Source organism: Orbicella franksi, chromosome 6 (genome assembly GCF_964199315.1).
Source record: "Orbicella franksi chromosome 6, jaOrbFran1.1, whole genome shotgun sequence".
Taxonomy (NCBI): domain Eukaryota; kingdom Metazoa; phylum Cnidaria; class Anthozoa; order Scleractinia; family Merulinidae; genus Orbicella; species Orbicella franksi.
In genome coordinates this window covers 2,337,501-2,354,056 of record NC_138150.1, presented here as the reverse complement: position 1 = coordinate 2,354,056, position 16,556 = coordinate 2,337,501, and the positions used below count along the sequence as shown (strand labels likewise).

The following is a 16,556-nucleotide window of genomic DNA, read 5'->3' as shown; positions in this document are numbered from 1 at the left end:
TCTCTTCACAGATACTTTGAAAACGCAAAGAAGCGGCCGTCACTTTATTATCAAGGGCACACTGTTGCGCTGCTCACTATCTGCAACAGAATAGATAGCGAGTAGCGTAGCCAATCAGAGAACGGCATTCTTGATAGAACGCTAATAGATGTATACTAAAATCCGATAGAAACGGGGTTCATGTTTTCTATTTCTCAAATATTGACTGAAACAAAGCCAGCTACAGAAAACTGCTTTCAATTTTAGATACCTCGGAAATTCAAGGAGGCGATAGATTTATTATACCTCATCTAACATCTGTTTGTTGTATTCAGTTATACTTCCAGAGAGTTGTTGACACAACGGTCATACCTACAAGCTCCAAAAGAACTCAAGGTGTGTAGTTTGCAGTTTTGTGTTGTTATTCCTGCCAAAATAAGGTCTGGCGTAATTTGATTACCACCTTGGAAAACTTTGTTCTGTTAAATTAGATCAAAATAATGTGATCACGGGCTTAAAAGAAAACAAAGTTCTTTTGTCAAAGGAGAAAGGCAAACGTACAAAGACGGCTTATCGTTATTTTCCGGTCATATATCAGCCACGAGACCCTGCCAAATTAAATTGCTTAATACCTTGAGAAAATATCGCACACACACAAGAAAGAATTTAAAGGTCATTGGACCTGGCATAGTTTGTTTCATGCAAACATGATAAAACTTTATTTCACCGTTGTCGACATCCGCCCTTTCGCAACAGACTGGAGCATAGGGCAGCGATAATCCGGACTTATTTAGTGTTTGTTTCCTCTCGAGGCCTAAGACGCCCCTTGTTAAGCTTTATTTCACTTCAGCTTTTGCAAATGAAGCTTCGTCTGGCGTGTGCCATTACGGGAAACGGAAAGCACCCTGGACAGCCATTTCCATCTTCAAATCTTGATTTTTCTGAATTTGATGTTCACCAAACACTGAATTCGCTCAATCAATTTACGGCGCTTATCAACAAGATTACTATGGCCGTCTATTTTTTGCGGGGTTTTTGTGGCATATATCAATTAGATCAACACTTATGTGGCACGTTCTCCGGCAATACCGGTAAAATGAACATTTTTTGCGGTTTTGGCAAAGGGAATTTTGATTTTCACTTGACCTGTCAAGGAACCGAGCCACGACCAATATTACAACGTCAAAAGGTAAATAACTGTTACAAATACCTCGAAGGAACACAGCTTTCAGCATTTATATGTTTTGCCTTTCTTACTGTTAACACGGAGACCCGAACTTGAAAACAAAGGGAAAGGGATATCTGTGGTGTAATAGTAAAAATCTTAGCTATGCAAAGAAACAAAACAAAGCGGATTTTCTGTATAGAACGCATTTCAATCTTGCCCAAATCTGCGAATTCTAGGCAGATCAGTTTTGTCTCATTTTGTTGAGGTTTCATTCTATGTTCAGATCAGTTTTTCTCGGACGGAATCACCCATTATGCAGCAAACAGGCCCTACAACTGTGAGAAACGAGACTCGGGTCTTTCTCCTTCAACCCGTTCTCTGGCTTGCGCTTATCTTCAAGGGCAATATAATCTAAATCAAAAGAAGCCGTATAGAGCTCGTATCGGATACACTGGTTCTTAGTGGAGTTACAATTATCTCGCTGTTAATTAATACTAATCAGTGAAGAATGTACGAACCTTCGCGTTCTTTCATTTTTGTGGTTTATCTCTAAATGGGTATCTTCATTTAATTCCAAAGCCGGTATGTTTATCGCTCTTTCTCGTAAGCACAACATGCAAACGGAAGATCGCTTCACGCATCCAAACCGTCTGGTTATTACAGGATGTCTTTGGTTAAGCGTGTCATGCTCTGAACAAGCTTTGTGCATGTGCAGTTCGCATAACGTTTTGAGTATTTTGATGTTTGTTTATAAGATTCCAGATTATTTCACAGAACTCAAGAGTGTTTACCATAAGCCTTTGTATGGATAGCAGCCCGAGTGGGGGAGGGGGGAGGGTACACCCTTATATGGGCTATATAGGTATGTGCGGCCCTAAAGGGTATGTTTTTTTAGTCGTTTTGGTTATAAATAGGGTATCGATTATTTGGCCATTTTGGTCTTAAATAGGGTATGGTTTTTGCACTCTAGTCTTGAATTGGGTATGTTTTTTAGAACATCAAGAAGCTACTTTTCCAACATTATCCATCAGACCATTAACCAAAGCCCTTCACAATACCTTGAGTATCGGTCTGAACTGGGTAACTAATTATAAGTAATGCCCAGTTCATACGTCGCATTTCTGCCGTGTCGAATTCAATTCAATTAAGTGCGGCAGAAATGCGACTGTGGATTCATACGTCGCACTTGTATCGCACTTAATTCAGAATTTATACTGTCGGGTATGTCGGCCAGCGGAATATGTTTTAAACGTAGAGTATGCAATATGGCGGACGAAAATACTGAGCGACGAAGGACTTTAATTTGGCAAAAAATTGACCGCCAATGGAACGAGGAGAAGGCTGACAACGGAGCAGTATGTGTTGCAATATGTTCAGGTTGCATTGGGTCGAGAATGGCCAAGTTTCTTCTTTTTCTTTGACGAGAAAACATTTACGCATGCTCAATACAGTAACATAATGTATGCATTAGATTCGACACAGCAGAAATTCGACGTCTGAATCGGTGTCGCAATTCTGTCGGATAATGCGACAAGACCAGTCGAACGTGCGGCAGAAATGCGGCAGCCGATTCATACGTCGAATTTCTGTCGAATTTAATTCGTTGAAGAAATGCGACGTATGAACCGGGCCTAAGGCAGGTCTGAAACATGGAATTGATTCATTAAGATTTTATATAGGGTATCGAATTTTTGGTCAGGTCATAAATATAGGGAAGGCAAAATGTTTTGGTTTTGGGAAGGGTCTTAGGAACGGTGGGCCGCACACTTCCACCCAATTATTTTGTGAACACCCCCGGCCCCCGGGAGGGGGGGGGGGTGGCTGTTTACGCGCCTTCCTGTCTAGAAGCTTTCTGAATGGCAATGGCAACCCGCAAAAAAGTAGTGCCACACGGTATTTTCACCATGGTGAAAAAAAAAAACAACAACTGAGAATTAAACGCAGACAATATGCTTCATCATGCACAGTTTAATTAGTTTCTCAAACAATTGCTCCCAATAAACACAACATGACAAGTTACAAGTTTACAAAGACTACATAAACACAAGTAAGAGGAATCTCTCTTTTTTTGCAAGTTGTGAATGAAGGTTTCAAAAACGTGTTTCCCACCTTGTGAATTCCATTGAAAAGTAGAACAAAATCAGGGACCTAATCACTGTCAGATAATAAATAACAATTCATTGTAATAGGCCCTTTGCACGATCCGGTCACATGGTACGGAATTAATTATGCTGGGACGCAAGTGACGCAGTGGGACTTCCAAAACAAAGGAACTCGTACCAGTCCAGCCCAACTTTCCTTTGTTTTGGAAGTCCCACTGCGTAACTTGCGTCCCAGCGTAATTAATTCCGTACCATGTGATCGGATCCTGCAAAGGGCCTATTAAACAGTCACAGTGAACCATCCATAATGCCTTGCAAGGTGCGATGTTCTTCCTAATGGCCGATAAAAAAAACTGGTGAACAAAAAACGAACTTTGTCGACGTGGAGAAGCACAACATTTCACGACACAATCTTGAAAGATGCTTAATTTTAGTGTGACTAGATAAAATAATCGGTCTTGAAAAAGTGACAACCGATCTTATTAACCAAGTTTACTTTAAGCGAGAGCTCTCCACAATGATGCATTGCTGAAGAATATCACGTGACGTGTGACGTTTAATCAGTGAAACTTCTCCAGTTGAAAAACAGAACTCACGAGGTCGGTGAAATCTTGTAGAATTACTTTTGGTATTCGTTAAACATGTGCTTGATGGTTATTCTATAAAGTAGTATTTAGGAAATGTAGTAATTCTGTTCTAAATGAACTAGGTTACGCTTTTAATCTAATTTTAATTTAAAATCTCTTTCAGAACTTAGCTTAAAACACTTAAATAACGGAAGGAAGGATTAAGATTGTGTTACGTATTCTTGAATAATCAGTACCTTAAAAACAAGACAATCTGATGAATTAATATTGTTTCAGATACTTTTTACTCTATCTTATAACCTCTACTCTCTGTACATTTCGAATCACACTTTAACAATAAAAATAAGTCAGCTCTCTGCGAAAAAACAATCAAAAGAAATAAAGTCAATTCCTAGCGTTTTGACAGTGCCTAGCAACCACCGCAACCATAGCAACAACAGCAACGCCGACGACCATAGCCGAAGCGATCACGACGATCACAACCGAGGACACGACGACAGCATTATCGGAGGTGTCAAGTTGAACGACTTTTTCGCACTTAGTGTTGTTGCCGGCGGTCGCCACGGCCGTGATGTTGTGAGCTGCAAGCGTTTTGTTGGTCGGTTTTTCGCTGTCGTCTTCATCCAAGTCGATGTAGTCGGTGATTTCTCCGATTTCTGACTTGCTGTCTGCACTCTCGGGGGATTTGCTTTTATTTTTGGATTTTTGGCTGTGAGTGTTAGTTTTCTTGGATTTGGGAAGATGCAAAGTGATTCTGTCGCCTTCCATTTGCGTCGACACCGAGTCGATCTCCTCGCTTTCCGTTCCAACGACAAGATAGCGGCGGCCGTCGATGGTGATGTTGCCGATGAATTTATGAACACCTGTCTTTTTCTTTTTCTTTTCAGGCTTTTCTTTCTCGACAATATGCTCCCTTCCTCTTGCCGTGCTCTCATGTGATTTGGAAAGAATTTTTTCATCTCCCAATTTACCGAACACTGAAATACCTTCCGGTAACCCGTTCAGTCCTACGCCCATTCCTGAGCCCACGTCTTTGCTGGTTAGTAATTTGCTAGTTGCTATTGGCCCTTGTTTGTGTGAGGAGAAATCCTTCACTTTGTTTTGTTGCTTGTGCTCTTCGTCTATGATGTCGAAGATCTTCGGAATCTCAGGCTGACCGCTGCCACCGGCCGCATACGCGCTCGGCACCGACGACTCATCGATTATATCGAGAATCTCCGGCAGCGTGCTAACCTTGTCCGAGTGCCCACCGAACATGGCTGTTTTATGAGTCATTTTCACCGGTGGTTTTTCTGAAGGAAGCATAGAGACCTCTTCCACGTGACTCGAGGCGAGGTGCTTCGTGAAGCCGTGCTGACGAATGACGTTTTGCACGTCCTCGGGGACGAAAGATTGCTGATTAGGCCAGACGTGTACTGCGGGCATTTCAGTACTTGGTCGAACAGTCAGCGGGTTGAAGTATTTGACAGGCTTGGCGCGCTGCGGACTCTGCTGCTCCTGGACAATATGTTCAACTTCTTTCACAGTGTCAGGGATGAGCCGTGAGCCCGCTGCATAGTGAGGAGGGGGGCTGGTCATAATCTGGTGCTGAAAGAATCCTTTAAGGAAACCAGTCGGTCGGAAAGGTTTTGGTCTTTGCGCTGAATAATCCAACTTCTTGTTCGACACGATGGACTCAATGGCTGGAGGGATGGATGAGGGAGGGCTTGCAGTGGTCATTGCCGGCGGTGCGGCAGTCTGTGGAGCGGCCGTGGACATGGTAATCACTGCCGGAGGTGCCACAGTCTGTGGAGCGGCTGTCGGGGCAGTGGAAGCGGTTGTCGATGTTGTCTGTGTTGTCATCGCAACGGTTTGTACAACAGGCGTGCTCGCTGTTGTTGCTGGAGTTGCCTTTGTAGGAGACACAGCACTGTGTTTATGAACAGCGGGATTTTGATCCCGAAAATTAATGATAATATCTTCGATCTGCGAAGGTGCTTCCGCTTTCGGGGCAGTCACACCGCCCTGATCGCTCATAAACAGATCAAGCTGGTTTTTCGAAGGGTTGCTGGGCGACAATTTTGGCGAGTCATAGTATGAATTTGGATAAACATAGTCGTTCATCGTTTGATCGATATCGGGTTTGTCCCGCCATGGGGACCAGACTCCCCCGTGTTTGTCTGGATTTGCACTATCATCCGCTTGGGGGTAGACAGGGGGCGTGGATTTGCGGTAGTAGAACTTCAGCCGGTCAATCATGACTTTCAAGGTGTTGGGCATAAAATCAGCCAGGTTATGATACTCACACGGGTCCCACTTGATGTTAAACAAGCAGGGCTTTTTCTCGGGATTGCAAATTGGCGCTTTTGTGTACAAAAGTGGATGCGGGTGTTTAACTGTGCAATCGACGGATGCATCCTTAAGATTACTTGGCTCAGGAACTTGATCTAACTCGTGCGAGCTTTCTGGCCTTGGGTACCAGTCGCTGTAGAAACTGCGGTTTTGGTGAACTATCATTTTGTAGTCCCCAATCCTCAGAGCCGCCTTCTTCTCTTTCAGCGAATCAAGACCGTGTAGGATCTCGTAACGCGGAGACTGGGCATCACTGGAAATGGTCTCCCATACATTGAAACCATCAATTGGTCCCAGGCCTTTCACGTCGCCTCCAGCCAGAGCGTAGAAGGTTGGTAACCAGTCTGAAGCATGTAGCAAGGCAGTTGATACTCGCCCTAAAATGTGCGACAAAAAAAAATGTTTAGTGAACGCCCAAAACGTAATAGCTTCGTATCTGAAGTCCACATAAGAATAATCTTGTTATTATATAAACTGCGGTGCTTTACAAGGATTTCCAGCCCCGAGAAAATAAGTCGTAATTTTACAAGTGAAAAAATTACGGTAATTTTTCACTGTGATGTATCGAGGTGTCATGTTTGACCCTTTAACTGTACTTAAAGTTGTTGTTGTATGATCGAAACATCTTCTGATCTTCATCGACGTCTTCAGCAATCTTCGGCTATCTTAGGGAATCTTCGGAAATTTCCGAAAATGTTGAGAAACGTTCGTGTGCCCTTGGGACAACCTTTGAAGAATCTTCGGAAGGTGGTCGGAAATCTTCGGAAATTCGTCAAAAACGACGTTTTTAGTATGTTTAAAAAATAAAAAAAACATACATGGTTGCTTGTAGATATGGAATTTCTCTTCTCGTCTTCAACTTTATTTCTTGAGTTGAACACTCGAAGAGAAATTCCATATCTACGCGCGCCTATGTATTATTCCCTACTTACCTCTTTTCTTTATAAGTGGACTGTGGACAAATCCAACCCCACGCACTCCACCCTCCCACAAAGTGTTCTTGGAACCTCGGAGCGGATAGTTGGAGCCCGCGCTGGCGTCCAATCCACCAGCGGCTGCTCCGTTATCAGTGGTGAATATGATGATGGAGTTATCATAGAGACCTTTCTTTTTTAATGTCGTCACAATCTGACGCACTGACTCGTCCAAAGCTGCCACCATACCTGAAGTCAAAAAATTACTTCAATCAAAGAATAGAGTGGAAATTACACGGGAGACTACTGGGAAACCATTGCTCATATCAAAGGCTCCTTAGAGCTACTACTAGAGCACTTTCGTTCGCCTCCTTCGGTTGCCCCTTGCAGCGTGTCATTCGAATAAGCGCCTCTTTCAATTCTTTTCGTAAGCGCCTTTGTCCTTGGTTCAATTAAATCCAGGTTTGATGCATGAATCAATTATCTAACAGAATGGAATGAGTGAGTGAGTGAATCTGAGGTCCATTCCCAAACCTCATAGCATGACTTACGTCATACCATGAGGTAAAAATGAATCTTGTAGAAGAGGCTCAGTCATTTATTTTTGCTGAATTTTAAGAAACTCAGTAAGGTAACCAGACTATAGAATAGTAAAATTTTCAAGAGCAACGCTCTTTAAACGACAGAATCATAGAAACCCAACCGAAATGGAAGATGACTTGGACATGGCAGAAACAAAAATGGGTCAGCACATGGACAAAATCTGAAAACGTGCCATCAATGTTTCCACGTATAGCTCGTGTAAAAGAGACGAACTTTAAGTGCTTTTCAATACCTGCAAACGTTCTTCTTTTCTCGTCGCCGATGTAGCCGAGTCGGTCGAGATATTTCTTCGGTGCTTGGAGTGGATTGTTATTATTACCAACATGGACGGCTTGCTGAGCGAAGTAAAGAAACAACGGCTTGCTACCATCGTGATCATTCAGAACTTTGTCAGCCTCGCGAGTAAACAAATCTGTGCCATAAGTACCTGTTTCATTGTACACGACCTGTGAATAAAAACAAACGCACTTAGAAAGCTATACTGGTACATTTCAATTCCAGGTCAAAAATGTCCCTCGATTCCAAAAATTTCGAACGTCGGCTAGTAACGTTTACTATGTACACGACGCCCGAATTTTAATCAATGAATGAATGGCTTCTTGAAAGTCAAAAACAATAACTAAACTGGCAGATATTACAGTGAACATTATCTCTCACTAAATGTCAAAAGCTAGGTAACCAACTACGTAAAAGTGATTTTCACTACTCACGTCCAAGTTTCTTCTCAAATCCAGCCCATAACTTCCGTCATAAGTCACGTGACTGAAGTAATCTTGACCGGAAGTCCAGAAGCCGTAGAAGGAATCAAATCCCCTGTAGGTGGGGGTAAACTCTTTAGCGAAGAAACCCAGCTGCCACTGCGAGGATAGAACATCAGAAAATACAGAAGGTTAGTTAGAATAAACCACTGGTAGAAACTAGACTATTTTATTGAAAGTCATCATGACAGTAGAATCAAACTTACTCATTAAAATGTGTTAATGAGTGAGAAAATCAACCCTCTGTTCAGAAATCTTCGCGATTCAACTATGTCTGAAAATACTCTATACGAAAAGACAAAGGAAGATACGACGCAAATCTACAAAAGCACTGCTGCCTGCTCGGTCATTATGGCATTTGTAGCAATCTGCGGAATAGGATAGAAAGACTAGAAACGACAAATTATGTCTTGTTTTATAGAAGGCAGTATTGTTCGTTTTAAAAAGTTTCGTTGGCTTAAATCAGGCCTTCTTACTTAAACTATTTTTTCTACTTTCAATCACAGAAAAGATCGCACACTAAGATAATAATGAGAATCAGAATCAGTTGAAACAAATCACCTTTCCTACAGCATGGGTTGAATATCCTAACTGCCTCAAATGTTCCGGCAGAAGCTTTTCTTTAAGTGGCACTCCAAATGGCTGCCTATTGTGGATCGTGTCGTGCTGAAGCCCTGAAAAATAGTAGCGAAAAAAAAAATCAACCCTCGACTATCCTGCACGCGCACCAGGTGAGCATGTCAATGTGCTTGCACGCGCCTATCACGTGTCTGGCACGTTTTTGTCTCGCGCGTGCTTTGAGAGCAAAGTTGAGTCCTGAGACTGAATAGAACTATCGATCATACTTATTACCCACTCTGCAGTAAGCCCCTGTCAGTATTTCCTACCATCTAGTGCGTGGAATCTTGATTGCAATTGTAGCCATGTTTTTGGCCGTCGTGCTGTGTTGTTGTTAAGAAATTTTATCCCCGTGTGACGAGCAGTTTGGGCAACTCGACAAAATACTGAGGGGAAGGGGGGGGGGGGGGGTCAGGATCTGTACAGTGATTAAACACAAACCATCAAGGCCACTAGCGACACGTTTAGTACAGCGCGTCATGTTACCCAACAAAACAAATCTTATACCTAAATTCAGGGCGTATTTTCCCGTCATGAATGCTGCTCTTGAAGGCGAGTCCATGGGCGACACGTAATAATTATTTAGAATTACCCCCGAGTTCGCCAAGCCGTCAAGAGTGGGTGTCGGGATCTGGGGCGAACCGTGGAAACTGACGTCATCCCAACCCTGGAGAAGACAACAGTTAATTAGAAATTAGCCAAAGGAACGCAATACTAACTAAGCACAAATTAAATGGGATAAGATTTGTCAGATAAAGTGGTTTAAAGGAAACGAGCTCAAACGTCAATAATCTGATAGCCCACTTTAACTCGTAACTTGCTAACGCAATCACAAGTTGAAATGAGATATTTGGATTTTAATGCACTCTTTTTCAGGGACCAAGGAGAATTTAAGCATTGTGACGTATTTAACTCAATGATCACTGTTATTGACTGGTGTTCACATCAGCTTGTTGAAATAAAAATTGCAAGTTTGTTTAGGCGATATGACGATGCTTTAATGAAGAAATTTCGATTTGTAGTTAAACTGAGCAAATTTCATACCTTTACGATAAAAAAGAGAGCAATAAACATAAAGTTTAACTTGGGTCATTAAAATGAAAAAAAAAAAAGAAGAGACAGAATAAAGAATAGATTTCTAAAGATAGAAAAAGAAAGTGACAATGTAAAGTTTGAAGTCGTTTAAACGTAAAAAGAAAAATAATTAACTTAATTTTTACAGAAAAAAACGAGATTCTTTTACGGCAGTTCCATTCATGTCTTTCAATGTTAAAGCTGAAACTTTAAATGAATTAAAAGAGAACTTTCCTCACCAAGTCATCAGCAACTATCATTATAATGTGTGGCTTTTGAGCCCCTTGTGGCTGTTGTGCATCAAGGCAGTAACTTGAGTAAAATATAACAAGAATTCTAAGGACCAATAATCGACAGCTGCCCCGAGAGGAAGCCATATAATCTACAAGGGAAGAAAATGACACAAAATTAGTCACGCCTGTAGTTTGAAAAAAGTGTGTTTCAAAAAGCGAGTAATTTTAAATTTGATTCGAATTTATTTGGTTCATAAACAAGAATTATTCAACTTTTAAAAAACGATTTTGGTTGATCAGCCACCCTTTACGTGTCATAGTCTTATTGAAAAGCACTCAGAAACTGAAGAAAAGATTTCGGCTTTTGTTCTGATAATTTGAAAATTTACAACTTGTGTTTTGATTTCGAATGTTTTCTTGATGTTTCATGTTTCTTCGGGGAGGAGATTTTTCATCGGGCAACACCGTAACGAAAAGAAAACAAATTCAACGTAAAATTAAACATAAAAACGCCTCCCTTTGTCGATGTTTAATCGCGTTTTTCAAAGTAACCAAGCGAATTAAAAGATCATGACATCTATTGAACTGAATCTACCTTTACAGCCTCAAGCCGTCACCAATTCATCTCGCGACAAACATACACGGTTCGCAAAGAGATTTCTCCGCTCTCTTCGCTCGGAGATTTACGCTAGAGAAAGCTGTGTTCAAAGAAGAATTTGCCAACCGAATACCAGCACGTTAAGAAAACAAAACCAGCAAAGCAGTGTTCGGAGGAAAATAGTTACCCCTACATCTAGAGGTCATTTGTAACGGGTACCATGATGAAAATATGTGAATTACGATCAACAGCCTTTTGATTGTGAAATTGGCGTCAAACACTTGACAAAGATAGATGGGAAAATTTAGAATATCTTGTTTTTCTTCGCTCTTGTCAAAAATAAAAATGTCTGAAGTCAATTTCACAAATACTAAGTTTAACTCCATAACAACGAAATCTCTTTTAAATTATTTTTCAATCTACTTTTTATGATTTAGTTATGGCCGCCCGTCGATTTTTAGATAGGGTTCAATACTTCCAAAAAAAAAGTTGATGGCAACAAAACTTTTCTCCTTTTCTGATTGATTCTGACGAAAAACTTGCCTGAACGTTTAAATCGCCTCGCACATGATAATATAAAACATGTTTCTTTTCAAATCCTTTCTCTGTTTAACTAACTTTTTATGCCGCTATGTTGCTGAACAACCACTGAGCAAACACTGAGCAAACTTCTGGCTGACAAAATCAGTCGTGTGAAGACGGCACTTTCAGTTTAGAACTAGTAAACAGATAAAGAAGTCAGCACTGTCCACTAGTAACTAGAAAGACATTAGAGTCTGCGAGTCTTAAACGGCCGAGTAAAAAACACAGTTTATAATTTGATTTATCAGATTTATCAATTAAGGACCCGTTTGTAACCATTATTATTCGCAGCTCAGTCTGTTAAACAGTATTTGACTACAAGAAAGAACTTAATGGACTCAACACGTGCATTTTAAATTGAGAAACTAAAAGGCTGTTCAAATTGACAAACCGGCTCAAATTTAAGAAAGAAAAACTGTCAAACTAAACAGTTGGATCCTTGAAGAAAGAAAAACGCTCTGTTCATGTACCATTAGGGGTGCAAATTCGTGCCCATATTACTTTAGTTTAAAAAAGCTGCTGATTTTCCTGGTATTGGTAAGGGACGGAGAAATTTCTGCTCGATACGCTTTCTCTGAAGTTTAACTTGATTAAAATGATCAATTATCTTAATTATCTCTCTGCTTTCTACTAGAAATAACTGTTTTGGTAATAGGGCCATTTTCCTAATGGAAAAATTATTAGTAACTTGAAGTATCGGTCAATCCACTGATGAATCATTTCAATTCAGTGTTGAAATTCGCACGGTATAACCAACAAACGGTTTTAACTTGGAGAAGATCATACCAGTTGGTTTTTGTTCAGGTCTTTTGTGATTTTCGATGGAAGGCGTTTATTACAAATTAATGAGGCCTCTTTGTTTCGGTTTTCAGATGGTCTTCACCATCGATTACGATTGTGAAAACTCGATATTAAATGCGACAGTCCGTCGAGTTTCTTCTCTGAAAATAACGGCTTGAAATATCCTACATAATTATTTTAGAAGGTCAGCCCGGCTAATTTCAGAGAAAAATGGTCAAACAAATATTAAACTATTGGTAGAACCAAGCATGTATTTGATCTATGGTTTTAATCCATGTCAAACCACAGATTCTACTAAGTTTTCTACTGAGGAAAGGTTTTCTTGTCTTAAACCCACCATACAATGGTTGACAATCAACTTATCTACTGCCGTAGTAAAGCACTTCGAATCATAATAGACCACAGACTAGAATATCTTACCTTGTGAAGTAACTCCCATATTTCTTTATCCCTTGATACTCGCAACACTGATTAGCCTAAAACATCCATTAAAACGTCCATTCCTTGTGAAGTTGACACCAATAGATAATGTTCGAGAGATGGGGTTAACGCAACATCTTGCAATACAAAAAAATCTCCTAAATAAAGCTGCGTTCAAATCTAAGCGGTCGGTGAAGAACTTGGTGACTTCGTTCGTTTACAAATGCCAACGAGCTGGTTTTCCTAATTTGGCTTGTGATCAACAGGTCGCACCCGCTACGAGAAAAGCCGCTAAATTATTGACAGGCGCGAAAAGTCCGAGCAAGCCATTTGAATTTACCACTCAAGCGTGGAGACAACAGGCAAAAGGAAAAAGCCTCCACTTGGTGACGAGGCGAGGTCGAACTAACGACTTTCGCTTCAAGCAAAGCTGTAAGTGAAGGAGACTGATGGAAAACAAAACATTACTTAACCTGACTTACAGCTGGCAGTCTTAAGAACGCTAATGCAGTTTGCTGTAGTCCGTTATTTAATCAGCTATTTATTTCAGAAAAGCTTCACGTTGTCGTTAGTGTTGGTATATTGCGAGAACGGACTGAAATCACATCAAGAAGCTAAGACCGCTATTGATAAAGCTTAAAAAAAATTTCTTGTGACAGTTTGCGCGGAGATACTTCTGATTGCAACTGGCAAAGACAATTTCACTTATGTTTATTTTTAAAGTGCATATCTTAATACACCATTTTGCTGATTTTCCAGTCCCTTGGTAAAATGTGATCTATTTAATGAATTAATGAGGCCATTTTTGGCCGAGTGATCACTTCTTGTCCCCTCAAGGGAAAGGAACTAGGAAATATTTGCATTAGCAAACTGGCCTATTGCCCAATTACCACTGTTTCCACCATTTTTTCATGAGCTCGAAATACAGCGCGAAATACACTGTACTGTAAGCACGAGAACTGATAAATTTTGAGTTCTGAAATACTAAAATACTTCAAAGATGTTCCTGATCAAATTTAAGATCTTCAGGTGAACTGAGGCACTTGAATGCCAGGAATCAATGCATATCCCTCACATTTGATTCCTTAGTCTTTTTCTCAGCCTGTATGAAAAATAAACAGAGTAAGTTTACTACGCGAGTCAGAATTTTAAACGTTTTCGCACTGGACTTTTCCTATACATGCGGTGTCTTGCGCCAAGTTTATACCGCTTCGAAAATGGCGGAAAACGCTCAGTCCATAGAAACGTTGATTGATTGGATAACACGAATGAGACCGATAGTTTCATCGTTATTATCCAATCAGGATCAACAGCGGCATTTTGAACGTTTCTATGTAATCTGCATTTTCCGCCGAAAATGACTTTTTGCCAAAATCAAAGGTGTCAAGCTTTTCAGAGGATAAAATCGATAGTTTCACCCCGTAAAAAGCTTCACATCTTTGATTTTCGCTAAAACGTGACTTTCTTCCGTAAACTCCATTGACATGTTTACATTAGATAAAATTCTGCATTTTATTTTCACGATGACGTTTAAGATCATGTTTGTTCACTGTCGGGACCTCGACAAATCTAAAAGCGCTTGTATGCGATTTCGGTAGTTGACAAAGAGGTAATCCTCTATAACTGCTTAGGATAAAAGAAAGGGATCATATCCCCCTTTTATTGAGAATCTTAAAATGAAAGTGATAAAGCTTGATTACAACAAATCGAATTTAAGTGGTCTATTTGAATGAAGTGAAGTTAATTCCAAATTGGAATGAATTTAACTTCACGTAGATTTTCAGATCCAGACAGTAGTCAAAAATAAAACGATTTAGATCGATCCTCGCAAACAAAACCCACTTGCAAAACGAATATTTCTGTTCTAGAATTGAAGCAGATGCGTTAATAAACTGATGCAAATGGGAAAGTGTTTGTTTTTATTTAATAACCTGAAAATATACCGACATAATTGGTCTACCTGCTGGCGGCGAGAACAATCTTCACATTGCCTTCTTACATCGAAATAGGTGTCTTTAATAAAACATCGTTTTTCCTTTCTTCATATCGGAGGCAGATAAATAATCTCACTGTCCTTTTTCGAGCGAGATAACGGCACATACACGTTGTCTAGGCGACTGGAAGGTTCAACTGGTGATAAAGTTGGTAACGAAAGACGGGTACGAGTTCTTCGAAACTCTTCAGTTCTCCGTCGACTTGCCAAAGCTTCACTCAGCCGTCGGCGAAACTGTCTGTTTGTAACGCCTGTAAGCAAAGAGCGGGCATCTTTCTGAAGCGCGGGGAATTCTCTGCAAGCCGCTTGCTGAACATCGAGGATGCGGCGAATTTCCTGCTCAAATTCTCGATAAAGCAGATCTTTGGTTTTCTCCAGATTCGAGTCTAGTGAAGAGTTAACTGCTTTGGCATAACGAATGGCATTAACTACTTGTTTATGGGGGCTCGTTGACAGAATCGATTCTTCCCGTTTCATTCGTTCTTCCAATACTGTTAAAAAAGAATGGTATTTCACTTCAGCATCTTGATTCTGATTCGAACTCGAGAAGGGACTTGATTCCATTGTTGAGTATTCCCATGATGTATCGTTTTTGTCTTTCGGAAGTTCTGGAGCAAACTGAAGATTTTTAACACTCTTCATCGGAAGTAAGCTTTAAAATGTAGCATGTTACAGCACGCGGCGCATTTTTCATCACCTCAGTTTTTTCGCTTAATCGGCTCTGCTCTCGCGACTTCAAACACTTTCCACTTTCAATACAATTCAAGGGAGTAATTACCATGTCCAGCTGCTCTTCTTAGACTGAGCAAAATTTGATAACGTCTAAGTTTCTGCAGTTTCCTTTTATCGCCCACGGCAATTTTACTTTCAATTACGACTTTCTGACGAACATTTGCATAAAACACAAAGTGTTCAATTGCAAACTTCCACAAATTGTCACAAACCTTCACGTTCGCTATAAAACGATGTGGCGGCTCAACGCATTCAACAGAAAATGTAATTATTTTCTCTTCTAGCAAAGACACTTAACCGAACATCCTAATTTCGCTCTCAATGCGTTAATAACTTCGCCACAACAAAGCGTCTGTCACTTTTGAAACCGATCCATATCTGTTCTTTGAAACTGAAATTCTCCCGATTCGATAATTTCCTTGGAAATCCCATAACGACTAAGATTGTAATTAACTTTCAGTGTTGATCTAACGAGGGTGTAACAATGAAGAAACTGAAAGGAAAAGAGCAAAGAAGGAAGGAATTAAAACCTTAAATGTCAACTTCGTGTTATCGAGAAATATAAATACAGAAACGAAATAATGGCACGCACGTTTTAGTGAAAGTGTTCGACTAAAGGAAAGAAGGGTTAAGCTCTTGAAATAATAGACTAATGTTAAACAAAGGAAAGATGAGAAACGAAATGAGTTTTTTGCTACAAAATTCAGTTTAAAATTGAAGTCAAGCAGGCGTATTGTGTCCTCAATTTAAAATTTCCAGCTGCCATTAATATTTCTCAATGCAGGTTTTAAAGACAATGACTTTTTTGATCAGCTTCTTACTTCTCCTTACAAAAACAGAAACTGTTAAGAAGGCAGGTGATAAGAAAACATAAAACCATCAATAAGGGCAGAAAAAAAAATAGAGGACGCTAGTTCTCAGTAGTGCCAGGGATATTCTGATAAACGAAAAACTGACGTGTATTGTGGCATTTGAAGATACAAACTCTCAACACTGATATTCCATACATGTCTTAGGGCCAGTTGGGAGATTTTGTGCAAATATCAACTAGCACTAGCACGTT

General features: G+C 40.3%; 2 protein-coding genes across 2 annotated transcripts in view; both read right to left on the bottom strand.

Annotated features, from left to right (window-relative positions):
• Positions 1-1,821: 1,821 nt before the first annotated feature.
• On the bottom strand, positions 1,822-12,847 carry LOC145489038 (uncharacterized). Its single transcript, XM_081467933.1, has 8 exons — positions 12,769-12,847; positions 10,374-10,516; positions 9,568-9,727; positions 9,004-9,116; positions 8,395-8,541; positions 7,917-8,130; positions 7,100-7,330; positions 1,822-6,544 (listed from the first exon to the last, which is right to left on the bottom strand). Exons 1-8 carry the CDS (start codon positions 12,785-12,787, stop codon positions 4,221-4,223), a joined length of 3,351 nt encoding a protein of 1,116 aa, XP_081324059.1. The 5' UTR covers positions 12,788-12,847; the 3' UTR covers positions 1,822-4,220.
• Positions 12,848-14,802: 1,955 nt separating this feature from the next.
• The window catches only part of LOC145489039 (methylthioribulose-1-phosphate dehydratase-like), an 8,971-nt gene continuing 7,217 nt past the window's right edge, over positions 14,803-16,556 (bottom strand). The window contains exon 9 of the mRNA XM_081467934.1: positions 14,803-16,556. This exon is cut by the window's right edge and continues 750 nt beyond it. The gene's annotated coding sequence lies outside the window, so the exon portion shown is untranslated.